Source organism: Pogoniulus pusillus, chromosome 11, assembly GCF_015220805.1.
Source record: "Pogoniulus pusillus isolate bPogPus1 chromosome 11, bPogPus1.pri, whole genome shotgun sequence".
NCBI lineage: Eukaryota > Metazoa > Chordata > Aves > Piciformes > Lybiidae > Pogoniulus > Pogoniulus pusillus.
In genome coordinates, this window is record NC_087274.1 from 10586781 (window position 1) to 10612832 (window position 26052).

Here is a 26052-nt window from a genome sequence, read left to right on the forward strand (position 1 = left end):
TGTGGCTGCTCCCCTCCTTCACAAGGAGTGTGGTGTAACTAGAGAGCTCTGAAGTGCTTTGAGATCTGCTGCAAAAACCTGTTCCTGCAGGACCTGCAGGTACTGCTCACAGGTTTGCTACTCTGCTCTGAAATCTTGCTTCAATCCAGGGAGTGCTGGGGGGGGGGAAGGTCTTTACCCTTAGGACTGCCTCCATCCAAAGGAGGAGATGAAGCTCTTCTCCTCATCCACACTGTTCTGCCCTTTTTGGGTTTAACCTTTACCCGGAGTTCACCGGATCATAGAATCAACCAGGATGGGAGAGACCTCCAAGCTCATCCAGTCCAACCTAGCACCCAGCCCTGGCCAAGCAACCAGACCATGGCACTAAGTGTCCCAGCCAGGCTTTGCTTCAACACCTCCAGGGATGGTGATTTCACCACCTCCCTGGGAGGCCCATTCCAATGCCAATCACTCTCTCTGGCAATAACTTCCTCCTAACATCCAGTCTAGACCTCCCCTGGCACAACTTGAGGCTGTGTCCCTTTGTTCTGTTGCTGGTTGACCTGGCAGAAGAGACCACCTGGCTACAGCCTCCCTTCAGGTAGCTGTAGACAGCAATGAGCTCTGTCCTGAGCCTCCTCTTCTGCAGGCTGCACACCCCCAGCTCCCTCAGCCTCTCCTCACAGGGCTGTGCTCCAGGCCCCTCACCAGCTTTGTTGCCCTTCTCTGGACACCTTCCAGCACCTCAACATCTCTCTTGAATTGAGGAGCCCAGAACTGGACACAGTACTCAAGATGTAGCCTGACCAGTGCTGAGTACAGGATGAGTACCTTGACCACTCCTGCTTCATGCAGCCTATTGCCAAAAAAACCCCAGCCCTTAATCAAGAGATCATTATTTAACCTGAACTCCTTAACAGCTGAAAAGGATGCACTGAATGGTCACAGGGAGAGTTAAACCAGTCTGGCCAGAGCCTTCCTGCACCATGTGTCTGTTTTCTTTTGGGGACCACAAAGCCTTCCCACCACTCTCCAAGCAGTAGATGGTCAAGCTGCATCTCTGCCGGCAGCAGGCATGAGCTGTGCCCTGCGGTGCCAGCTCCTTTCATGAAGCACTGCAGGGGAGCGTGGGGTGGAGTTCGGAGCCAGCTGTGATCAAGAGGTGGTTTCCAGCCGAAAGCTGTCAAAGGTGGGGAGGGGTTTGCGGGTTGGTGTGAAATGCTGGGACGCACAGGTGCCGTTCTCAGCCAGCTGCTCTCCCGCATGAGTCAGCTCAGAAGAGCTGCCATCATGAGGCCGAGCTGCAAACCTGTATTGCAGCACCCTCCTGGCTCCAGGCCTGCCGCTGTGCTGCGAGAGAAGCCGCAGCAACGTGCGAGGAGACTCAGGCAGCGGCGAGCAGGGACTCGGAGCTGCCGGCAGGAGCTGCTGGGTTCCCCACCCCAGGGTGGGGACAGACCGGGACCCGTCTCTGCTGTGCGCTCCCAGCTGCCTGCCAGCCAGTTCCTGGAGGCCCTGGATACTGGAGTGAAAGGTACCGGCTTGGATCCCACCTGTGAGCTCGGCTCAGCCAGTCTCTTCTTGCTAAACCTCTCCTTCCCTTTGCTCAAGCTCGGTGCCTCCTCCTCCTCCTCCGCACCCCGCACCCCGTGTACTTTGCTCCGTAAGGGCTGGGCTCTGGCTGGGGCACAGTCGTTCTCCCCGAGGCAGGAATGGGCTGCAGGGATCTTTCCTGTGTTGGCACGTTTGGGATCTGAGGGTGGTTCAGCCCCGCAGCCTCCTCCTGCCGTCCAAACGCGCAGCCCCGTGGGCTTGGCCGGCCCCTCGGGGGGCTCTGGTGCACGCGTGGGGAGAAGTGGCAGTGGCAAAGCCAGGGAGGGGCTGTTATGGTGCTGAAGTTGGTCGACAATTTGGTGGGATGACTCCAGGGGAGGCACAGATACGTGCCGTGGGGCAAGGCCTGGTACATGGCAGTGTTGGTTGGCAGTTGGCTGAAGATGAGCCCGTGTGTGCCCACTGCCTGGATGAGAGTTGATGGGGCCAGCAGGAGAAGAGATGTGGTTTTTCTCCTGTACTCAGCACTGGTGAGTTCTGTGTTCAGCTTTGGAGCTGGAACATGTCCAGAGAAGGTCAAGGAAGCTGAAGAAGGGTCTGGCAAACAGATCTGGTGAGGAGCAGCCGAGGGAACTGAACATGTTTAGTCTGGGGAAGTAGAGGCTGAGGGAACTTCATTGTTCTCTACAAATCCCTGAAAGGAGATTGGAATGAGGTGGAGATGGGTTTCTTCTCACATGGAACAAGTGACAGGACAAAAGGAAATGGCCTTGAATTGTGTCAGTGGATGTTCAGGTTGGATATTAGGAAAAAAAAAATCTGCAGAGAAAGGTTTACCAGCCATTGAAACAGGCTGCCTGGGGAGATAGGGTTGGACTTGATGATCTATGAGGTCTCTTCCAGCCTTGGTGATACTGTGATGGGTGTCAGCACCAAGTTCTGCCACTTCCACAGGCATCCGCCCTGGCCGCTCCTCTGCTCACACACCTGCTGCAGGTCCTGCGGCTTTGAACTCGGTGCCCCAAGCCAGCAGACGGAACGACCTCGGTGCTGGCCACTGCCCTGGCCCCACGGCAAGAGGAAAATAAACCCAGTGGCCGACACCGAATTTGTCCTGCTGGGAGAGAGAGAGAGGAGGGTGAAATATCTGCTGCGCACACGTAGCACATGGCAGTGGTGGTGGGAACGGTTTAAAGCTGTCTCCAGCTGCCCCAAGCCCAACCAGTGCCATCCAGGTCAATATGGGAAGCCTCTGACCTCCAAAAGGACAAGCAGGGCTGCCCCTGGCAGGGAGAGTTGTGCTCTCCCCCAAGCCCCTGCTGCTGCACAGGCAGCCAGACACAGTGCTTGAGCCAGGATGGTGTCCAGGCAGGTCAGCCTTGAGCACTGAGTGCCAGGGGGCATGGCAAAGGAGTGGGGTCGGGGGGGCAGGACGGGCTGTGCTTTCCCTTTTGGAACCTACCCATCTCCCTGGGGGAGCTGGAGCAGCTCCAAGCAGAGCTTGGCATCTCAGCAGTGTTTCTGGAGGGGCTGGGGCTGGCTGGTGAAGCCCTCCTGGGTGGCCAGGGTGCTGACTCCTCCTGGCCAGAGTCAGCTTTGGACGTTCCCTCCATGGTGCCCTCAGGGCCAAGCTCAAGCTCTTGCACAACCATCCGGCCCTGCTTGGATGGCTGGAGGTGCCCTTAGCTCCTCCCAAAAGGATGGAGTCTGCCTTGACCATCTTTCTGAGATGATCCAGCTGAGGTGAGGGGTGCTCTGTGTGTCTCCCTCCTCCCCATTCCCAGGTACCTTCATTATCTGTGCACCCAAAGCTCTTGGGAGAGCCTGGAGGAGGGAATATGTGGGGTCAGGACAGGCACAACTGACAGGTCCCATGCTAGACAAGGAGGGGACTGACCGACCGACCTCCAGAGCACGAAACTGCTGGTGCCCGAGCACACAGCCGCCGGAGGTCCCTGCGGGGGTGCCCCAGCTGGGCATGTCCCCAGTCTCATTTTGAAAGCAGCTTCCTGCCCTCTGCGCTGTGTCCCTGGTGGCCTTGCCAAACCCTGGCAGGCACAGCCGGGTTTTGCAGAGTCACTGGCCGCCGTGCTTAAAAGGAGAAGTGAGGGAGGGACATGTTGAAATCAATTTTGGACTATTTGCCCATTTCCAGTCAAGAGACTGAGATAAGGCTGAGGGCAGACTGCAGCTCCGCGACCATCAGCAGGAGGTAAGGAGATCAACCACTGTTAATGGCTTGCAGAGGGTCCCCACACACAGAGCAGTGGTTTTCTAGAGGGAAGCTGGCACCTTTTAAAGAGGGTGTTAATGCTCCTTGTTCTCTCAGCAGCGTCCTTAACCCTGTGCACCAGTGAGCTGTGAGCTTTATTCGTCCCGGGGGCAGGCTGTAAGCCCCCTCTAGGGATAGAGCCCCCTCCAGGAGCAGTTTTCTTTCTGGATGAGTCTCTTCCAACCTGGTTGATTCTATGATTCTATGTCATACGTACACATGGTGTGAGCCCCTGGGGGACAGAGAGCTGTTGTGGGGGCTGGGGGATGTTGTGGCTGACCCGCTCCCTTTGGAGAACAAATTCCTTCTACTGCTCCTGATGTCTGGGGTGTTTGGCAAGGTCCTGGCTGACTGCTTGCAGGTTTGAGGTGTGGAGTTTGAGGGGAGTGTCTCTGGTAATCAGAAATCTGTGCCGACTCTGGAGCTGCTTTCAGGGCTTTGTAGCTAGATAGGGAAGGCATTCGAGGTGCAGAGGTGATGACAGCTGTGAGCTCAGGGATTTTTGTCGCTGCTGGTTTTGTGGAGTAGGTGGCTGCTGGTAAAACCCCAGGAGGGAAAAGGCTGTTTGCTGCCACTGAAACAGGGTCACCCAGTAACCTTCTCCTGGCACCCACAGAGGCTCAAACCACGCTGCAGGTGCAAGTCCTGCAGAGAGCTTCCGTTAGGACCATGCTGGTCTCTGCTGGGGGGCAGATGAGTGCTGCCCACCCTGCTGGGCTGTGCCTGAGGGCGTCCAGCTGGGCAATTACAAGCCAGCCCCAAGCAGTGCAGTGCCCAGCTGGTGAACCTTCAGGGGAAGGGCTGCTTAACAGACACCCTGAAGCTCCACACTGCCAAATCTGCCAAAGCCCAGCCACCAGCTCCTGGCTGGACAGTGAGTGCCTGTTGCTGAGCAAGATTCCTGCTTGCAGCGGGTTTTATTTCTTCAGGGCAGGGGAGGTGGACCTGAGGATTGACTAAACTCTACTGTGCTGGTTGAGGCAAGAGACATTTATTTGACACCTGTTATTTTTTGTGTTGGCAAGAAGCAGCAGAAGGTGTGAGCAGCTCAGGGATGCTGTGTCTGTGCCCTGCCTTTATCTCTGTGGTTGCTCTTAGCCAGGCCAGGCTTTGCTTTTGCAATTGGAGCTAAAAGCAAAGCCAATAGCAGTCACTTTTCAAATGCCATCGAGCACTTTACATCCCCACCTTCCACTGACAGCATTTGGCAGTGGAGCATGGTGCTGATGTCCCAGATCAATAAACAGCATTTGTCTGTGTCAGGGGAGAGGGATGCAGGACAGAAATCAGCCCTTCCACCGTGGTCCTCTCCATCAGCAAGGGAGGAAGTGCTTTTAAACTCTTTGCCCAAGGTGAAGCAAATGCTAGGCTGGTCAGAGCCAGCCTGGGGAGGCTGGGCAAGTCTTTCTGAGCATCTCTGCCAGCAGAGGGGATGGGCACCTTTCCTGGGCACGAGGTGATGAGGTGGCTTCACTACCAAATGGGGGAGAGCAGAGGAAGTGGTGCTGAAGCCCAGTTCCTCGTGGTGTCTGGGGGACAGTCACCAAAGGGCCCTCCTGATCTGGGAAAGAGCAGAAGTATAAGGAGAAGTATTTTTCCAACCTTGGGGGATGATACTTAATGATGACCTCAGGCTGCCTTAGGAGAGGTTTAGGCTGGACATGAGGAACAATTTCTTCCCCAGAAGGGTTGTCAAGCCCTGGAACAGACTCTGCAGGGCAAGGTGGAGTCCCCATCTCTTGGAGGGGTTTCAAAGCTGTGGAGATATCACAGTATCACAGTATCATCAGGGTTGGAAGAGACCTCACAGATCATCAAGTCCAGCCCTTTACCACAGAGCTCAAGGCTAGACCATGGCACCAAGTGCCACGTCCAACCTTGCCTTGAGGGACATGGTTTAGTGGTGACCTGGCAGTGCTGGGTTAGCAGTTGGGTTTGATGATCTTAAAGGTCATTCCCAACCTAAACAATTCTGTGATTGCTGTGAGAGGAGGGATGGAGCTGAGCTTTTTGGTGTCTCACTATTTCTCTGGATACTCCTGGCAGCTCACTGGCACAGGTTGCCCAGAGAAGCTGTGGATACCTCCTCCCTGGAGCCATTCAAGGCTGGGTTGGATGAAGCCTTGAGCAGCCAAGTCTAGTTGAGAGGTGTCCATGTGCATTGCAGGGAGGTTGGAGTAGATGGTCTCTAAGGTCCCTTCCAACCTGAGCCATTCTATGGTTCTCAAGACTTTTCCTGCCTGTTTGCTCTCAATTCCTTGCTCACAGACAACAGCAGGGCCTGGCTGTGACACCTTTCTTTCGCCCTCATCCCATCTGCGCCCTGGGCGCCCATCTCCAAGGGGCTGTCCACGCAGGAGGGGGTGGTGGGAAGCAGCAGTGGGGTGCCTGTGTCCCCCTGCTGCTCTGGCAGGAAGCCCTGGTTGCGCTTCCGCTCGCTGGCATGGCCAGGGGCAGATAAGGGCTGTGGTTTCCTCTGAGCATGCGGGCGAGGCGCAGAGCAGAGGCGCAGAGGGAGCTGCAGCCGCTGCCCTGCCCCGCACCCAGCCTGCCCCCGCCATGCATGCTGCTCGTGAGACCCCCGCCGGGACCCTCCCTGGGGACGAGAGCCCCGAGGTAGGTGGCCCTGACCCTGTGGGGTTGGGGAACGTGCTTGGGGCTGGAGAGTGCGTTTGGGGTGCAGTGTCCCCAGAAGTGGGGCTGGGTGACTACGCCCAGAGGAGCCTGGGGTGCAGAGCTGGGTGCTGAGGCTGTGAAGGGCCAGGAGAGAAAAGGGACCAGGTCCATGTCCCAGCTGGGATGGTTTCCACGGGTGGGCAAGGAGCACTAGTGGGGGTGTGGGAGTACCATACCCATCCAAACAGGCACCAGAGACTGTGTCTGGGCTCAGCTACAGCTCTGTGCTGGCACCGAGGGTCCCCTTTTAACTTAGGTGCCCCCCAGCACCTCTGGGATCTGCTTTGCCAGCAATTGGCCAACCCAACCCAAGAGACTTCCTCTGCAGTGGCCAGAGACATGGTGTCACTGCCTCTGCCCCCATGGAGATAGGATCTGCAGCTCTGCAGGCTGGGAGCTTGTGGGCAGGATCCCCTGTGCTGCCCCCCAGGGATGATTTGTCCTGCTGGTGTCCTCTCATCCAGGGACTTGTCCTCCCTCTGTCACCATCTCCACAGCCAGCCTAGCATCCCACCCTGACAACACTGCCCCAGCTACCGGGGTGTTGGAGGGGGATGCTGGTGGTCGTATCAGGAGCTGGATTTAAGCACTGCTCCTGGATTTGGGCTGGGCTCTTGGCGTGGGGATTAGCAGCAGTAAACACATCCTGGTGGCTCAGCCCAGCTTTAGCTTAGCCAGTCCCGTGCACAGATGGGCAAGCAGGAGGGTGGAAGAGTTGAATTCAGTCCAGATGGCCAAGGGATTATGCCAGCCTCAGATTTGCCACAAGCAAATGTTAATGTTCCAGCTCGGGGGTGTTTGGATTTTAACTCTGTCAGAGGGCTTCTGAGGTCATTTCATAGCCTGGACTGACCCACAGGCAGGGCCTGTCTGTCTGGCCAGTGTCACTTGAGAGGAGCAGACCCCTTGAAACAGAAGAGGCCACATTAACCTCAAACATTTCCATTCTGTTTCTCAGCATTGTCCCCCTTGCAATCCCAGAGGCTCCAGCACTAGGAGCTGTGATGGATGGCACAAGGGCACTGGCCCCCTTCCCTCCAGCTGTGTCACCTGGCTCAGGGTGTTGGCAAACTCACTGTCACCCAGCCACACTCCACGGCAGGAGTCAGCTGCTCAGCTGCGGTGGTGGCCAAATCCAGCCCATGGTTAGAGAGGCAGGTGCAGGATGGGCTCAGCATCAGGGTGAGGACAGGCTGAGAGCTGGCATCTGCCAGGGCAAAGGATGTTTTTTTCCCCAGAGGTGATTTGATCTCAGCTGGACTCCCATGGAGCTGAGATGAGGAGGAGGTGACATTTGAGGCAGGGGCTGACAGGGGTGTGTGGGCAGCAGCGCCCCCCCAAGCCAGCCCCAGGGTTGAGCACCACCAGGGCCGTGCTGTGCCTCAGCGTTTCAATTTCATTGCCTTGTGGGAAGCAGAGGCTGTTGTTGGTCATCCTTCAGGTGGAGAATGGACCTTCAGCTCAGCAACAAGCAATGCACTGCTGCAGCAGTGCTTGTTTTGCTTTCTGGCAAGGGACCTCATCACCAGTCCCAATGGCTCTTTGGTGCCTCTTTGCCTACGTCTGCCTTCCCCCCACCTGCAGCTCCTCGCTGCACTTTGGCCACCTGCCCTCTCCTTTGGCTGGTTTGCTCTCCAGGCTAGTCCTGCTGGGCCTGGCTAGGCCAGCAAGCAGCTCTGCTAGCAGGCAGATGACTTTTAAAGCCTCCTATGGGTCACCCTAAATTGCTTTTGGCATCTTCTCTGTCCCGGGGCTTGGAGGCAATGCTCTTGTGCTGTCCTGCTGGTCAGTGCTGGAGGAAGTGGCCCATGAGTCACAGGGCATCTGTGGGGTGTCACAGCATCCTTTGGGGCATCCCACCCTGATGGGTTACTGGTGATGCTACCCTGTGCTCCCTGCCCTGCCCAGCTGAGGTTTCCTCTTAAAACCACCTTCTAGCATGAGGCCTGATGGGAAACTTCTCTGTTTCTCTTCTTTCTCTAGATGGATCTGTCCCATCGGTTCACCAAGACAGAGGTACGAGCATGGCCCCACCATGGTCTCCCTTGGTGGCACTGGAGGGTAGCAGAAGTCCTTAGGCTTGGGGATGCTGCTCAGCTCCTGAAGATGCTCCTCAGGGACTGGCAGTGGTGTCCAGGCAGGGCTGAATGTTGGGAGGGTTGTGACAGAGACTAGTGAGGAGCTTGGCAAGCTGGGAGGGAACAACCTGTTGACCCTGGGGCATGCATGAAGCAAGTCACTGCTGGCCTGACCCCACATGGGGTGTCCATGCTCCCCCTGCAGCTGACCCTGCTCTATGAGGAGGTCCTCTACACCATCCTGTACCGCCTGGGCAAGCCTGAGCACCAACACGTCGCAGACCCCCAGGAGCTCTATGCCTATGTGCAGAAGGTGAGTCTCCACCTCACGGATGGGGGTCTCCAAAGCCTCCCCCCTGACATGTCCATCCTCCCAGCTAAAGGGGCTGGTGGGAAGCACCTAGAGGGACTTTTCTAATTAGCACCTCCAAGGATGAAGCAGCAGGGTAGGGGGACAGCTCCTGGCTGGGAAATAAGAGCCTTAAGGAGAAATATTTCCCTTAGGCTTGGGATGGTGGGAAGGAGACTTTCCCTCGAGAGCTTTCAGCTGGTCCCCAGCCCTTCTGCTGGCCTCTTTGCTCCTCTCCTCTCTCCTTGAGCGCAGCTGGTTCCCAGGGAGCAGAGCAAAGCCCCTGGCTGCACTCCAGCCATGTTCATAGGACAGAAGCATTTGTTTGCCCTGGTATCTACACAGGCTTTTGGCATGGATGCAGAGGAGCACAGAGTCATCATGCAACAGGTCAAGGAACTGGAAGTATGCAGTGGGATTGTGTCTCCCCAGAATGCTGCCTCCCAGTGGGGTCCCCACATTGGGGTGGTGCTGGGAGGAGGGGGCTGTGGTATCTCCCGGACCCCCTGGTTGCATTTTGGGCTGCCCCAGGCTGTGAGCCATTTGCTGGCAGCTGATGGCGTGAAGCTGCTTGAGCTCCATCCTTAGAGGACCTGTGATCCCCTCCACATTAACCATTCTTCCAGAGCCCAATTTTCTGCCTGAAAGCAACAGTGAAGGAAGCCAAAGGGATTCTGGGGAAAGATGTCAGTGGTAAGTGGGGACAGGAGGGTGACTCATGGGATAAGGGACAGCTGCTGCTGCCGACAGGGACTTGCAGCCCTCCACCCCCGCAGGGTTCAGCGACCCTTACTGCCTGCTGGGCATCGACACCAAGAGCCAGGAACCAGCCCTCAAGAAGCGGATGAAGGCTGTGGTCAAAGATCTCATCCCTGAAGACCAGATCCACCGCACACAAGTCAGAAGCCAGACCCTCAGCCCTGTGTGGGACGAGACATTTATCCTGTAATCTGTCACCCCTTGGAACTGCTCTCTGGGGAACTGGGGGAGGCTGGAGGGTGTGCCCGGGGCTCTCAGGGATGGATGGATGGATGGATGGATGGAGAGCTTCACCACTTGCCCCAACCAGGTGATGGGGCTCTGCTGGGGTGATGCCCCTGGGGGCCCGCCAGGTTTCTGGTCTGCTCTGTGCAGCAGGTCCAGGGAGGTGAAAAACAAAAGTGTGGCAAAAATCCTTCCCTCGGGGCTCTCCCACCACTTGCCCAGGCTGTGTGGGGTGGTCTGGGGTCTCCCCAAAGGAGGAGCTGCCCGGTTGTAATTCCCAGCTGCCCTGCCTGCTCGCTGACATCCCTCAGGGTGCTGCTCCAGTAACAGCATCCCACTGGTACCTTGCAGAGAGTTTGAAGACGTGGAGACAGCCAGCTTCCACCTGGACATGTGGTGAGCAGCAGCAGCAGCATTCCCCAGCCCACAGCCCTGTGCAGGATCCTATGTCCTGGGAGGCTCCCTGCGGTGGTTCTTCAACCTGCACCTGTTACAAAGCCCCAGAAAGCAGCTGGGGACTCCTTTCCCCCAACACTTTCTGTTGGAGCAGAGCAGGATGCATCCAGCGTGAGCAGGGAGATCCCAGGCTGGCTTTGCCCAGGCAGGGCTGGTCCTGAGCCCTCATCACGTTCAGGAGCCACATGCTTGCATCCTGTTGCTTTTGGGCCGGCCTCGGTCCCAACACTTTCCCCCTCACCTTCCCTTCTCTCCGCTGTCGCTGCAAGTCCATGAGGCACTTTGGTCCTTGCCCTCACGGTGGTTCCTGTGCCCACTCTCACAGGGACTCGGACGTGGTGGAGTCGGTGCGGCACAAGCTGGGGGAGCTGACAGACCTGCACGGCCTCAAACGGTTGGTGCTGGTGTGGCTGCTGGGGCAGGGGGGTTGGCAAGGGCTGGTTTGCCTGCTGGGAGTTAGAAGCTGCCTTGGGAAGGAGGGAGGGTGGCAGGTCTGTGCTGTCCTCCTCCTCTGTTCTGCCCGCGGCTGGGTGCCTGCAGGGGAACTTTCCACTCTCTCCTTCCTTGGTGCCTTCCAGGATCTTTAAAGACGCTCGCAAAGACAAAGGGCAGGACGACTTCTTGGGCAACGTGGTCCTTCGCCTGAAGGTGAGCTTCGCCGTGCCTCCTCTGAGCAGCTCCCCGGGTGCTGCTCAGGCACCCCCAGGATCTGGGCAGGATGCCAGCCCCACAGCAACGCGAGCTCGCCCAGGGTCCCGGCTCGGAGCCACAAACTGGTGCCAGTTCGGTGGCAGTGCCATTTCTTCTAATCCAACGCCAGAGCTCCCCAGCACAGCATCTTCCTGCCCTGTCGGTGCCGTGGGACCTGATCCCTCAGCAGGATCCTGGGAAGGCTGCCCAGGGCTTCACCCTTGCCTGTGTGCACGCAGGACCTGCACTGCTGGGATGATCGCTGGTACCAGCTGGAGCCGAGGACAGAGACCTACCCCAACCGAGGACAGTGTCACCTGCAGTTCCTGCTGACTCACAAGAAGGTGAGAGGAGATCAGTGAGGAGGTTTTTCCTCCACTGCCTTGGCAAGATGGGGCAGCTGTCTATCCCTTGGGGCCCATCTTGGCATCACAGATCCCTGTCTCCAGGGCCAGAGATGCCAGTGCCAGGTTTTGCGTGTGCTGGAAACCAGCTCAACCCTCCCCTGATCTCCATGCCAGCATGGAGGTCTTGCTGCTGGGGTGCCTGCACCCCTTGGCTCAGCTGCAGGCAGGACTCTCTGGCCCCACGTGGTTTGGAGTTCCTGTCCCCCTGCTGCCTGACTGCATCCCTGCGTGTCCAGGCAGTTACAGGTGTCACTTCTATGCCTTGTCCCTTCAGAGGGCCACCACGAGCAGCCGCACACAGCCGAGCTACACTGTCCATCGCCACCTCCTGCAGCAGCTGGTGTCCTATGAGATCCTTCAGCACCAGGTACCAGCTGGGCTGGCCTGAGGGCTTCCTTTGGAACCTATCGCACCTGACACACTGCAGTATGATGGGGAGGAGGGTCACGATGATGCCTGGTTCTGCCTGGCATCCTTGTGGGGCATCCACTCCTCTTGTGGTCCTGCAAACACTCTGTGCAGGTCTCTGTCCCCATCCTGGCTCAGCCCAGCTTGCTCCAGGACACATCGCCCTCCTTTTGCACCCTCCCAGGCTGGCAGCATCTCCTGGGATGGGGAGCTGAGCAGACATGCCAGCACTGTGCTGTACCTGCATGCCACGCAGAAGGACCTCTCTGACTTTCACCAGGTCATGGCGTGAGTACCCCCATGCCCAGGGAGCTGTGATGCAGATCATACTTTTGGGGATCATGGGCTCCAGTGCCTTCCTTGGGCCATTTGACTGCAGCCAGTCTCTCCCACGAGCTCAGCGTGGATGGAATTGGCCCCTGCCCCAAAGAGCATCAGGAGACCTGGGTCCTGCCCCTGCCATCCCAGCTATAGCCATGAGACAGGGGAGCTTCAAGCTGGGTGCTGCCCAGTCTCCCAGGTTCAGCCCAGCCTCTCATCTTCCCCAGGCAGTGGCTGGCATACAGCAAACTCTACCAGAGCCTTGAGTTCAACAGCAGCTGCCTGCTTCACCAGATCACCAGCATCGAGTACCAGTGGGCACAGGAGCGCCTGAGGCCAGAGCAGGTGAGCAGGCTCCAGCACCTTGTGGGGAGCAAGGGTCATAGAATCCTAGAAGAATGGTTTGGCTTGGAAGGGACCTTGAAGATCATCTAGTTCCAACCCCTGCCAGGCTGGAAAGGAACAGAAGCCATTACCATACAGTAGTCCTTTCTGAGTGGTCCTCAGAGTGGACATCTCTGAGCACAATGCCTCTTTCCTTCCTTCTCCCCAGAAAGCAGAGCTGGCTGAGTCCTTCCAGTCCTTGCTGACTTATGGGGTGTCCCTCATCCGGAGGTACAGAATCATTTTCCCCCTCTCTGTCCCAAGGTCCATGGAGAGGCTCCAGTCCCTGCTCCGGTGAGTGCCCCACCAGTGTCAGCTGCACGTGGGGTTGGGTGGCTTGGCCACCGTGAGAGACTTGAGCAAAACCCCACCAGAGTCCTTTGTTTCCCCTCCTAGACTGCTGTGGCACTTGTCCTGCCCTGCTCCTTGTCATGGGCTCCCCAGGGGGGATGTTGTTGGGAGGGGAAGGTTTGTTTGAGCAGGGTCACTGAGATGGTTGTTCCTGAGGAGTCAGTGCTGGGTTTCACTCAAGGTTCTTGCTTTGCAGGGTCCTGGTCCAGATGTGCAAAATGAAAGCTTTCCACGAGCTGTGCACACCCAACCCTGACCTCCCCCAGATGGTCTCCACAGCACTGAAGGTAGCAGGACCATAGGTCTCACCTTTCTCAGCCCCAGGGAGGTGGGACCCTGTAGCTCTCCCTTCCCATCCATCTCCTGCCCAATGCCCACACCTCAGCAAAGCCACACGGATCACCACAGGAGGTGAAAACTTCTGCCCCTCTTCAACCCAGCGGTCCCAGCTTGTGGTTTCCACCATGTGGAGCTGGCTCCTGTCACACTGAGGGTACAGGGAGGGTGAAGGGGGTGACAGAACCCGCTTTGCTCCTCCTGTTTCCCTACCATCACAGGACTCCTCTCTTGCAGTCAGGCACAACAGAGTGGTTTCACATGAAGAAGCAGCACCTTAAGCCGATGGTGAAGGTCAGTTTCCATCTCTCTGTCTCTCACATGACAAGAAGCAGTTTGCTGGGTTTAGGCTGGGAGGTCTGAGGGGGTGGGAAGACAACCCTGAGAGACAAAGCTGCTCCAGTTTTCTGACACAGTCAAGATGTTTGGGTTTCCAGCTGAAAACTATCATGAGCCATGGTACCTGCATTGCCTTGGTGCAATGCTCAGGAGAGCAGGAGGTGGTCCCTAGCCCAGCTACCTGAGCACAGGGTGATGGTGGATGTTAGTGATGACTTCTTGGTGCACCTAACGTGGGTCTAATGCTGCCCCAGAGAACAAATCATATAAATAAATCCCATCAGGACAGAGCCCAGGTCACCTCAAAATCACTGAGCATCCAAACCAAACTGGTCCTTCCTTTGCAGAGCATGGAGGAGAATGGCAAAGCCTTGTCCAGGCTCCTGCTGGAAGTGATAGGAGATCTCCAGCAGTGCCAGAAAATCTGGAATAAATTCTTCATCAAGTAGGTTTCAGAGCTTGATCCCCTCCCCATCCACTTTCCTTGGGATGAAGAGCAATAGGGCACCTCTTGGCTCTTGGGCTCTACAGACAGCACCTGTGGTCCCACCTCTGCTCCTTAGAGCTGTACTGTCCTCATCCTTAGGGGCAAGGGCATAATCTGGGAGGGTTCGCTGTGTTGTGCTGGAGCTGGCAGGCTCCTCACTCCTCACTTCTCTCTTACAGCACCTTGAAGCTGAATGTCTTCTTCATTGCCTACTTGGAGCTGGAGAGCTTGGTGAGCAAGCTTGGGCTGCTCTGCGCTCGTAGCACTGTGGTCTAAAGTCAGGCTGAGTTTTTTTGGTGGCAGCTGGTTGTTGCAAGCCTAAAAGGGGAGCAAGCCAGGGACACTGTCCTCATCTTTCCCTGTGTGCCCATCCAGTGACTGTTACCTGTTCACTTCACCCAGTGCATCTCCTGAAATGCCACCCAAAAGGCAGAGGAGTCCCCTGGGCCAACCCTCACCCCATGGCTCTGGAAAGACCCTAGCAAATCAAACCTTCCCATCCAGACCCTCCCCAAGAGCTGTCCACTCTCCCCTTGCTCATGCCAGGTCGCAGAGCACGTCCAGGAGCAGCTGCGTGAGGTGGACAGCAGCATGTCCAAGCCCACTGCCGAGAGCCTCTTCCAGCTCTACATGAACCTGCAGGAGCTCTACCGGATGAAGGACTTCCTCCCCAACAGGTGCCCGACCCAGAGAGAGGGGAGATGCTGAGCACTTCATTGAGAGCAGCTCCAAATCCTTCCCGTTCACCCTCGCCACTAAAGACACACGAGGCAGACCAGGCTGCTGGTGCCTGGTGTCAGTGTGAGCACCACCAGAAGGGTTTCAGGCTTGTCTCTGAGCAGGGATGATGGAAAGCTCAACTTCCAGACAAGGGAAGGGTTTCTCCTTAGCATGGTGTCCCTCTGCCTTGGTGCAGCTCATGCTGCGTGAGAGCAGCAAGGAGGCCATGCCATTGCTGTGCAGGGGAGTAAGCTGGTGCCTTCATCCCCAGGGATAGGCCTCTGGCCCTCAGCAATTTCCACCAGTGGTTCAAGGAAGCTGTGCCTCAGTGGCTGCAGAAGGCCTACACCATTGCACTGGAGAGGGCACAGAGAGCTGTCCAGATGGACCAGGTAAGGCAGGAGGAGAACATCCCTGCTTTGGGCACACTCCAGCTCACACCACTCCTTGCCACTGTGCCTCGCTCACAGCATTGAGACCACCACGTAGATGCAGCTTGCAGCCCAGGAGCAAGCTGGTTCCTCTCCCTCAAAGGATGTGGTCTCTGGAGTCATTTTAGCCCCACACTGCATCCCCATGCCCCTTCCCTCAATGCTGTCTGGCAGCCTGAGTGAGCTGATGAGCCTGCACTTAAGACATGCTGTGGGCATCTCCTTTGCTTCAGTGTGGTCGAACAACACTGATATGGAATGTGATGGAGCACAGCCTGATGCAGGGACCTCAGGCTGCTCCATCCATCTTCATCTCCCGTCCTCATCCCCTCCACTCTCCTTAGTGACTGGGTGATGACATTGATGTATGTGGGATCTGATGTTGGGCCAGGAACCCCTGAAGCAAAGCAGCAGCTGTCCTTTCTGGGGTGGCTTCTTCCTGCACAAGCTAAGCTGCATTTACTTTGCCCTCTCAGCTGACACCCTTTGGGGAGCACAACAAGCATAGCACATCCACTGTTGACCTGTCCACCTGCTATGCACAGATCGTGAAGACCTGGCAACAACTCAGCTGGCCAGACCCTGAGGAAGCTTTCATGATCATGGTGAAGCTTGTGGAGGTTTGTCCCCTGGGCCCTGCTGGTGGATGCAGCCCACGAGTTTCCTCTCCCACTCTTGGAGATAGGTCCCAATGAATGGGGCCAGTGTCCTGCACTGGTGGAGAGGGGTTCCTTGCTCCCACAGTGGTCCCCACATTGCCCATCTTACTCTGGTTGGCTTCTTCTCTATCCTGCAGGACATGTGCAAACTTGCCCTGATGTACTGCAGGCTCATCAAGGAGAGGGCTGAGGCTCTGTCACTGAGTGAGCAGAAGGAGGCTGAAGCAGCCAACAGGGTTGGTGTCAGGGTCTAGTGCTTAGGGAGGGGCAGGATTTGGCCATGGGTTGGCAGCAGGGTGGGAGATGAGCTGCAGAGCACCCAGATGACTTTCCAAGTTTGAGTTGCATGGGGATCACTTGGCCTCTGATAGCTGTCACCCTGGAAAATCAGGAGGGAAATAGTTTGAGCAGGGGAGTAGGGTGAGGATGGGGTGGGGGCGAGGAGTAGGATGGAGATGGAGGTGGGGATGTGCAGGAGGATGGGGATAAGAATGAGGATGGGGACAAGGATGACTATGTGGACGAAGACAAGGATGGAGATGGGGGTGAGAATGAGGATAGAGAGGGAGCTGGCAGAGGATGCAGCAGAGGGTGTGGGACACCCTGAAACAAACCCATCTGCCCCAGCTCTGCATCGTGGTGAACAACATCAAGCAGCTGCGGCTGCTGATCCTGAGGCTGCCATCACAACTGGACTGGGCCCACCTGGAGCAGCGCACAGGGGATGTCATTGAGCAGCAGCAGTTCCAGCACACGCTGCACTACCAGCTCGACAGCACTGTCTCCTGCCTGGACCACGAGATCCAGGATGTGGTGCAAGCCCTGGCCACCAAGGTGACCACCTGCTGCTAACCCTGCTTGGCAGCATCTGCTGCTGAGCCTCAGCCTGGCCTGAAGCGGAGAGGTTTCACCCAAAGGGATCTGGAGCCCACAGTGCTCCTGGGATGGAGAGAAAGTGGATCCAGGCATATGGGGGGAGGCTTATGTGGAGGACAAAGCCCAAGTGCCTTTGTGCATTTCTCTCTGACAGCTGGAAAAGGGCATTGCCAGGCACATCCAGGAGCTCTCCTCTTGTAATGACAGCCAGGAACCCGAGGATGTAAGTACCTGGCCTGGATCTTTCTTGGACCTTCTGTTTTGGGCTGTTGTGAATAAACCTGTCCTGCTTGGTGAAGGCTCCCAGCACCCTTCCCCACCTCTGCCTTCCCTGTGTTGGGTGCATGTGACACACCAGTGATGGGCCCCAGACCTCTATATGCTTCATTCGATGCCCATGCTGGCAGCAGGACTAGACCAGACACAGTACCCATCTGTCACTGTGGGAAGCAGTTCCTCCAGACTCCCCATGCTCTCCACCTCTCTCCATGCTGTGTCCTGCTGGATACACCTCATCTCGCTCTCCCCAACCCCCTGTCCTCTTCTTTCAGTCCATCATCCCACTCATGAAGTTCCTGGAGTCAGAGCTGCAGTATCTCAATGAACATCTGGTCCAGGAGAACTTCAAAAGGTGACCCCAAGGATGCATAGTGGAGGCCAGCAGCAGCCCTCAGCAGTGTCCCACTCAGCCCCATGGGGCTTGGGGGCATCCTACTGTGGGGCTGGCTGCTCAGCCCAGTGAGATCGGCTGGTTCCCTCTGGAGCTTTGCAAAGCTTCTCAGCCAAAGGCCAACCCTCCCCTCAGCTCACTCCTCTGCACCCCTCCACTCACAGCCTTCTTCCCTTGCACCCTCAGCCTCCTCGCTCTCCTCTGGCATCACACCTTGGCCGTGCTGTCAGCAGCCACTGGGCAGCAGGTCCCCTCGGTCCAGCACTGCAGGAAGCTGCACTGTGCCCTGAAGGTAGTGGAGAGGACAAGGGGTGCCTAGGCAGGGGCAGGTGCCTGGATGCCAGCTAACAACAACCTTCTCCCCAGAGCCTGGAGCTGTGCTTCCACGCGGAGGGCTGTGGACTGCCACTGGAGACCCTCCACACTTCAACCTTCCTGGTAAAAGGATGCTGGAGACAAGGGAGAGTCCCCAAGGGTTTCATTTGGATGCTTCCCAGGGAAGGCATCCCTGGGCTGCAGAGTCACCTGTGGGCCTTAACCACCACCTCTTGTCCTCCCCGCAGTCACTGGAGACCCACCTGGACCTCTGCTCTGCCACCAGCCGCAAACTCATCCAGAAATACTTCAGCAACAGGATCCAGCAGCAGGTAGGAGTCAGAGTGGTGCCCTCAGCCCCTTCCCACATCCCAGCCTTGCCCACATGAGGCTGCCCAGCACAGCCTGCCTGTGGTAACTTGGGATTCCCTCACCAGCCTCCCAGTCCTGGGGCTATTTGGGCTGGGTTTTGCCTGGTTTAGCTACACACCAGAGGGTGCCCATCATCCCTCTAATACCCAAGATGCCCACTCAGTCTCCACCAGGCACTCAGCATCTCCTCCACGAGCATGCCAGAAGGCAGCACCCTTATTCTTGTGCTCTCCACTCAGCGGGACACCAGCTCAGAGAAGTATGGGGTGGTGACCATCAAAGCCCTGTACCGCCCTTCGGAGCAGAAACTCCGTGTGGAAGTGCTCAACGCTGCCAACCTCATCCCACTGGACTCCAACGGTGGGTGTGGGTGGCATGGGGAGCCCCAGCAAGGCTGCTCGGAGAGGTTGTGGAGTCTCCTTCTCTGGAGACTTTCAAAACCTGCCTGGCTGCATTCCTGTGCAAACTGCTCTGAGTGACCCTGCCTTGGCAGAGAGGTTGGACTCGATGATCTCTGGAGGTCCCTTCCAACCTCTGAGGGTTCTGTGATTCTGTGAACAACCCCCCGTGGGTGGGCTGGGGAGCTCTACAGCCCTGGGACCCTCTGACCTCGGTACTCAGTATGGCCCTGGGTAGGAGAGCTGCTGGCAGTGCTTGGAGTAAGGGCACATTGTCCTGGTTCGCTTTTGCATCCAAGGATGTGGATATGGGAGGAGAGGTGCTCTGGGTAGGAGAGCTGCTGGCAGTGCTTGGAGTAAGTGCACATTGTCCTGGTTTGCTTTTGCATCCAAGCAGGTAGATTTGGGAGGAGAGGTGCTCTGGGTAGGAGAGCTGCTGGCAGTGCTTGGAGTAAGGGCACAATGTCCTGGTTCGCTTTTGCATCCAAGGAGGTGGATATGGGAGGAGAGGTGCTCTGGGTAGGAGAGCTGCTGGCAGTGCTTGGAGTAAGGGCACATTGTCCTGGTTTGCTTTTGCATCCAAGCAGGTAGATTTGGGAGGAGAGGTGCTCTGGGTAGGAGAGCTGCTGGCAGTGCTTGGAGTAAGGGCACATTGTCCTGGTTCGCTTTTGCATCCAAGGAGGTGGATATGGGAGGAGAGGTGCTCTGGGTAGGAGAGCTGCTGGCAGTGCTTGGAGTAAGGGCACATTGTCCTGGTTTGCTTTTGCATCCAAGCAGGTAGATTTGGGAGGAGAGGTGCTCTGGGTAGGAGAGCTGCTGGCAGTGCTTGGAGTAAGGGCACAATGTCCTGGTTTGCTTTTGCATCCAAGGAGGTGGATAGGGGGAAGAAGTGGGGGGTGTTGCGCTGGTTGGAGGCGATGCGGTGGGACGTGGCAGGCAGGACTCCGTGCCCACCTCCCGCTGCCCTCGTTTTGAGCACCGGGCAGCAGCCGGGGCAGGCGGCAGCAGCCGGGGCGGGTGGCTGTTGGTCCCTCTGTGCCTCAGAGGAGGCACCGTAACGCCGCGGTGAGCAGGGCCCGGCCCGCGGCTTGGCTGTCGTTTGGGGACGTCTCCAGCAGAGGTCGCTCCTCCTGCAGCCACCCGCGGCAGATGGATGCTGGGTTGGGGATGCTCCTGCACCCTCCCAGAGCAGGGCCGGGCTAGGGGGTGGCACTGAGTGTGTCCTGATCTCCCCTCCATGTATCGGGGCAGTAGGGAACTGATGTCTGCACCCCACCAGGCTCGAGTGACCCCTTTGTCCAGCTCACCCTGGAGCCCCGGCATGAGTTTCCTGAGGTGGTGGCCAGGACCACCCAGTGCAAGAGGAATGAGCTGCACCCCCTCTTTGATGAAGCCTTCGATTTGTATGTAGGGGCTGACACGCACCACTCCCGTCCCTTCAGACCCCCCCCCCCCTCTTCAACCAAGCCCCCAGTAAGGAGCTGCTGCTCCAGAAACTGGGATTTCACCTCTGCAATCCAGTGGGGCTCAGTCGTGGGGTCCCCTGGTGGGAGCTAGGGTAGGGCCACCCCAAACACCTTGGCCTCACTGCTTGGGGTGAGGCTGTGCTGGAACCCTGTGTCTTGAAGGGGTTGGAGTCAGTGTGGTGGGGGACAGCAGCCTGGGGAAGCCTCTCTGATCCCTGGAGGGAAGGTTGAATTTTGGGATGGAGAGGATGATATGTGGTGGTCTCCCACATCCCACCCCCTGCAGCTTGATCCCCCCTGAGAAGTGCCAGCAGGAGGGGGCCTGTCTGCTGCTGACTGTGTTTGACTACGACACGCTGGGGGCCAACGACCTGGAGGGTGAAGCTTTCTTCCCCCTCTGTCACCTGCCTGGCCTGGATGCCAAGGAGGACCAAGCTGACACAGCACGGGTGCCCCAGACTCGCCTCCCTCTCACCCACCCCAAACCCACCGGTAGGTAGTGCCAAGCTGGGCTGAAGCCTGCGGAGCCTCTGCAGGTCCCATGGCATGGGCAGGGGGCTGTGGGCTGTGCTGAGCACTTCCACCATCACTGCCCTTCTCTCCAGCAGATGAGATCCTCCAGCTGCTGGAGTCCAGGAAGGGGGACAAAGAGGCTCAGGCCTTCGTTAAGCTCCGCAAGCAACGAGCCAAGCAGTCCAAGGAAACCCAGTGAGGGCAGCAGAGGAAGAAGGTCCTGAAAGGAGGGGGTCCAGCCAGTGGCCCCACAGGCCTTTTGCCAGTGCTGGAGTTGGAGATGGCTGCAGGGGTCCTTGTGCCCCTCAGCACCTCCCAGCACCCACCTATCCCCTATCTGTGGTAGCAAAGCAGAACTGGGGAAGGGGCACCCAGTATTTTGGGGCATTGCTTTGCCTCCTTGGACTAGCAACACTAACAGGGGATGTGAAAGTGTGTGGCTGTCCCTGCCCAGCCCCCGTTACCTTGTCACTGCCGGTGCCACATTGCCGGGCCAAGTCCCCAACCCTCCTGCCTGCAACAGGGCAATGCAAATGCATCACCACTTATTTGGGGTGGGAACAACCCCTGGCCAAACTTGCCTATTTTTGTTTCCTTCCCCACTCCCTCAACCCCTACTCCCTTCCATTTATCTTCTTTGGTTTTCTTTTTCCTTCTGGTTAAGCCTCTTACTTTAAATTAAAAGCACCAAAGCTGCTGCTTGGGCTGAGTCTGTGCAGGGGGTGCTTTGGGCAAGGACCCTGTGCGGGCAGCAGTGGAACAAGGCAGCTGGGGGAGGGTGAGGCTACCCCTCTCGATGGGGTTAAGCAGGGAGGGAGGCAGCCAGTTGTGGGATTTCACTGGTTACAGGCAGCACATGAGCAGGTTTTGTCTGTGCCCTGCTGGAAATGGGATGAGATGGGATCAAAGAAGCAGAGAATTGTTTCAGTCGGCGAAAGATCATCAAGACCATCTTGGCCCGAACACCACCGTGCCCATCTGAGCCCTGCAGCGCTGGTGAAGAGCTGTGCTGGCACCGGGAGACAGCCAGGCTCCTTGCACAGGGACTGGCAGCACTGATTTGGCAGTGGCTGGAGCTGGCAGCTGCTTTTTCCTCCCCTCCCAGCCTTGGCTGGTTCCTGCCAGCAGCCAAAGCTTTGGTGAGGGCTTGGCTGTGGCCTGAAACTGCTCCCCCCACACTGGGCACTGGTGAGGCTGCACCTCTAATACTGGGTTCAGCTTTGGGCCCCTCACTAGAGGAAGGGTGTTGAGGTGCTGCAGGGCATGCAGAGAAGGACAACAAAGCTGGTGAAGGGGATGGAGCACAAGTCCTGTGTGCAGCAGCTAAGGGAGCTGGGGTTGATTAGCCTGGAGAAAAGGAGGCTGAGGGAAGACCTTCTGGAGCCAGGTGGGGGTGAGTCTCTTCTCCTAAATAGCAAGTGATGGGACAAGAGGAAATGCCACAGGGAAGGTTTAGGTTGGCCGTGAGGAACAATTTCATCCCCAAAAGGGTCGTCAAGCCCTGCAACAGGCTGCCCAGGGCAGTGGTGGAGTCCCCAGCCCTGGAGGAGTTAAAAGACATCACTAAAGGATTTTTGTAACAGGCAGGGGCTGATGTTTTGGTGATGGAAAAAGGAAGAGGCAGCTATGTCCCCAGGGGCTGCACAGTGCTGGGAGAGAGGGAGCAGGAGCCATCCTTCCCCAGCCTGGCACTGCCAGCTCAGGACCTGGCACTTCCCTGGGTAGCCAGTCAGGGGCTTTTTTTCTGTTGTGCTGTGGGGTTGCTTTCCCCTCCTCTCCCTGATTTAAATTGTGCAAAAAGAAAACAAGCTTGAGTTTGTATTTTACCACTGAGCACATCAACCCTGAGGTGCCCACTGGAGCCTGGGCAGCAACAAAGATCAATGCAGCTCCATCAGCCAAACCACACAGAGCTTCAGGCTGCTGGGAGCCTGGTCACAGCAGGTTAGGTCGCCAGCGTTGCCTCCAGCCTGTGCCAGGGACCTGGGTTCCTCTGGGCTACAGCATAAAGCAGTGGGCAGCTCCTCGGGGTGCACTGTATGTGGGGTGAGGCAGGTGGCACAGCACAAATGCCCAGCAGGGCAGGTGGTTGCTATTTACTGGGGGGGTGGCTGCTTGTTTTCGCTGCAATTATTGCTAACGACGAAATCTGGAGCTCCCTCTGCCCCCACCCTGCAAGGAGGTGTTTGTGTTGGAGCTGTGGAAGGTCCCTGGGAGCTGCCATGCCCTGGGGAATTAAAAGCATCCCCCCCTCCCGGGTGCCCAAGCACCAGCTGCTTCCTCGGTGGGCAGAGCAGCCGCTGGGTCAGTTCAGGTCAAGCCCTCGATGTGGGGGTAGGTATAAAAAGCTCCTTTGGTATCTGTGTGACATTGCCAGGCTCAATCGAAGCCACGGCAGGAGGGATTAAGGCAGTGCTGGCTCACAAGGAAGCCATTTGGTGGCTTAAATCACTCGTTTCAGCTGCCCTCACCCCTTGTTGCCCTGCAGAGAAATAAGCCGCTGGAGAAGGGTCTCTGCACGGTGCAGAGGTGGCACTGCCTCGGGGTATGGCTCCAGCCAGGTCAGTGCAGCTGCTGCTGGAAAGAAAGAGAGAGAGGGAGAGAGGGGGAACCCCCCATCCTGCACTTGGCAGCTCACTCGGTGTTGGCATCCACCAGCACCCAGGTGCATCTGCTAAGGCAGGGCTCTGGCTGTGCCCTTAGCTGTTTAAAAATCACTGTGCTCTGACCTGCTCTGGGCTGCCCCTCACCAACTGCCCTCACTGCCAGCGTGCCCTGGTGAGCAGGTGGCATGGGCTGCCCTCTGAGCTGAGGCTGTTCCCACTTTGTTAGCCAAAGTGGTTTTGCTTTATTTAGCTCATTTTTGCTCAGCTCTGGGCAGCTGTCTCTGCTCCCACCACAGGAGCAATCGTATCCCTCACAGGGAAAAGGGGGCCTGTGAGAACCTCATGAGGTTTAACAAGGCCAAGTACAAGGTTCTACACGGCTGGGGCAGTCCTTGGTATCAGCATAGGCTGAGGGATGAGTGGATGGAGAACAGACCTGTGAGGACTTGGAGGGGCTGGACAAGAGCTGGCACCATGTGCTGCCAGCGTGGAGCCAGCCCTCTCCTAGGCTGATATCTAGCAGTGTGGAGGGATTCTGCCTCTCTGCTCTTCTCTGCTGAGACCTCACCTGGTCCTAGAGCCATCTCTGGAGTCCTCAGCACAGGAGAGACAAGGAGTAGGGCCAGAGGAGATGACAACAATGATGGAAGGGCTGAAAGCTCTCCAGGCTGAGCGAGCTCAGGTTGTTCATCCTGGAGAAGAGAAAGCTCAAAGGAAACCTTCTGCTGGCCTTTCAGTACTTAGAAGGGCTGCACAGAAAGACAGCAACAGCCTCTTGAGCAGAGCCTGTTGTGAGAGGCCAAGGGGTGATGGTTTGAAACTAAAAGAGGAAGATTCATACTGGAGAGAAGGAAGAGAATTTTTTTTTTTCAGAGGGGGGTGAGACCCTGGCCCAGGCTGCCCAGAGAGGTAGCAGATGCCCCATCCCCGGAACCACTGCAGGTCAGGCTGTTTGTGGCTCTGAGCAACTTGCTCTAGTTGCAGATGTCCCTGCTGACTGCAGGGGGGGGTTGGACTGCTGACCTTTAAAGGTCCCTTCCAACCTAAAGCATTCTCGGATTCGATGATGCTAATAAATGATCAGAGCATAACTAACCCCATGGACCAGAAGGAGAAGTGCTTTAGGATGAAAGCATGTGGCTTGGGGCACATAAACCCAGCTGCCAGCAAATGCAAGGGTGAGCAGGAACCCCAGGCTCATCAATGCAACAGACAGAAGAGGGGAGGGGGCAGGCACTGCTGTCGATCTTAGGGCACTGCTAATACTCTAAATCGAGTGACTTGGATTCTTCCTGTGATTGGACTAAGGGCACGTGGCTGCTGCACCTTCAAAGCATTCTCCATAAGCAGAAGGTAGTTCTTGGATCCATATACAAGGCATGCCCATTTGGGTGCCAACACAACACGTGGAACTCTGGCTGTAAGGATTTAGAGGTTCCACAGCAGCAGCAGGCAGAGCTCACCTCCACCCAGCCTGGCTTCTGTGGGAGAAAAATCTCTGTCCAGACCAAGAATCTGGGTGATAAAAGCTTCAGAATTAAAGCTCATAGAATGACTTGAGTTGGAAAGATCCCCCCTCCATGGGCAGGACACCTCCCACTATCTCAAGTTGCTCAAAGCTTCACCCTGCCTGGCCTTAAACAATCGTGGGGATGAGGCATCCTCAACTTCCCTGCCAGTGTCTCACCACCCTCAAGTAAAGACCTTATTCCTGATGTCCAATCTGCACCTACCCTGCTCTAGCTTCAAACTATTGCCACCTGTCTTGTCACCACAGGCCCTTGTAAGCAGTCCTCTGGCTTTTCTGTAGCCCTATTCAGGCACTGAAGGCTTCTCCAAGGTCTCTCAGAGCTTTCTCTTTCCTTCTTACTCTGGTTTTGCCATTTCTAGGAGTCACTGCCCCACTGCACCTCACCACACTGCCTCTCCCTCTCTTCATTTACTCCTCAAACATAAAGGCAAGAGGTAACTCCTCTGGATCAGATGGGCTGGAGCACTTCTCTGAAGACAGGCTGAGACAGCTGTGGTTATTCAGCCTGGAGAAGAGAAGGCTCTGAGGTGACCTTACTGTGGCCTCCCTGTATCTGAAAAAGGGCTACAGGAAAACTGCTGAGGGACTTTTGAGGATGCCAGGTAGTGAAAGGAGTGAGGGGCATGGAGCCAAACTAGAAGTGGGTAGAGTCAGACTGGATGTTAGGAAGAAGTTCTTCACCAGGAGGGTGCTGAGACACTGGAACAGGTTGCCCAGGAAGATGGTGAATGCCTCATCCCTGAACGGCTTTAAAGCCAGGCTGGATGTGGCTCTGAGCAACTTGCTCTAGTGTGAGGTGCCCCTGTCCATAGCACAGGAGTTAGAACTGGGTGATCTCTGAAGTCTCTTCCAATTCTGTGATCTCTAGAGGTCCCTTCCAACCTCTTACATTCTGTGTGATGTAGAAGGGAGCTCAGGAAGGAATTATTCTCAGTCACATGAAAGGAAGAAGAGGCAAAAGTTGGTCAAGGAGATGAACTCCATTTGTTATTTGAAGATCTTCACCCCTCCAGAGCCCTCCACACCTCCCCAAGCCCCAGGGCAGGGCAGCACACACCCCCACTCCCGCCACCCCAGCTCCAGGGCACGCACACCCCCACCACACACAGCTTTAGTACAGGTTGGTTTGGTTTTTTTCTTAGCAAAAAAATAAAAATTTATTGTCCTCTAAAAAAAAAAAACAAACAACAAAAAAAAAACAAAACAAAACAACCAAAAACAAACGAAAAAAAAAAAATTATCCATCCTGCCCTTGGAAACTGTGACACAGATTTGAGTTCTTTCCAGCCCCACATGCAAATTCACTCTGCCAAGAAAAGAGTCTAAACCAGGTTTCTGACAGCCAAAACACATATTTACAGAGCACGAGAGAACGACAGCTGAAATCACAGTTCTATACATGGAATCAACAACACGTGTTA

At 56.6% G+C, this 26052-nt stretch overlaps 1 protein-coding gene across 4 annotated transcripts; it reads left to right on the forward strand.

Moving 5' to 3' along the window:
* The first annotated feature begins 1217 nt into the window (after positions 1-1217).
* Positions 1218-21191, forward strand: UNC13D (unc-13 homolog D). 4 transcript variants are annotated; one of them, XM_064151762.1, is made up of 32 exons: positions 1218-1516; positions 8468-8500; positions 8768-8875; positions 9257-9316; positions 9538-9604; positions 9688-9856; positions 10247-10291; positions 10677-10745; positions 10930-10999; positions 11281-11385; positions 11723-11815; positions 12041-12144; positions 12405-12522; positions 12731-12855; positions 13109-13199; positions 13486-13542; positions 13935-14032; positions 14254-14305; positions 14621-14751; positions 15066-15186; positions 15702-15845; positions 16022-16120; positions 16512-16718; positions 16915-16983; positions 17312-17391; positions 17617-17722; positions 17797-17868; positions 17994-18077; positions 18357-18477; positions 19795-19918; positions 20268-20473; positions 20587-21191. In XM_064151762.1, exons 2-32 carry the CDS (start codon positions 8468-8470, stop codon positions 20691-20693), a joined length of 3135 nt encoding a protein of 1044 aa, XP_064007832.1. In that variant the 5' UTR covers positions 1218-1516; the 3' UTR covers positions 20694-21191. The 4 variants fall into 4 exon arrangements, with proteins under 4 accessions (XP_064007832.1, XP_064007830.1, XP_064007831.1 ...); XM_064151760.1 differs by lacking the exon at positions 1218-1516 and adding an exon at positions 6357-6424; XM_064151761.1 differs by lacking the exon at positions 1218-1516 and adding an exon at positions 6357-6424 and having other exon boundaries at positions 20590-21191.
* Positions 21192-26052: the final 4861 nt, after the last annotated feature.

Excerpts from the sequence above, each read along its gene's own strand:
- UNC13D (XM_064151760.1), top strand. The coding sequence starts at position 6,368 with ATGCATGCTGCTCGTGAGACCCCCGCCGGGACCCTCCCTGGGGACGAG. Across the intron at positions 12,856-13,108 it reads AGGCTCCAGTCCCTGCTCCG|GGTCCTGGTCCAGATGTGCA; the intron begins GTGAGTGCCCCA and ends CTTGCTTTGCAG. Across the intron at positions 15,187-15,701 it reads GAGCTGTCCAGATGGACCAG|CTGACACCCTTTGGGGAGCA; the intron begins GTAAGGCAGGAG and ends TTGCCCTCTCAG.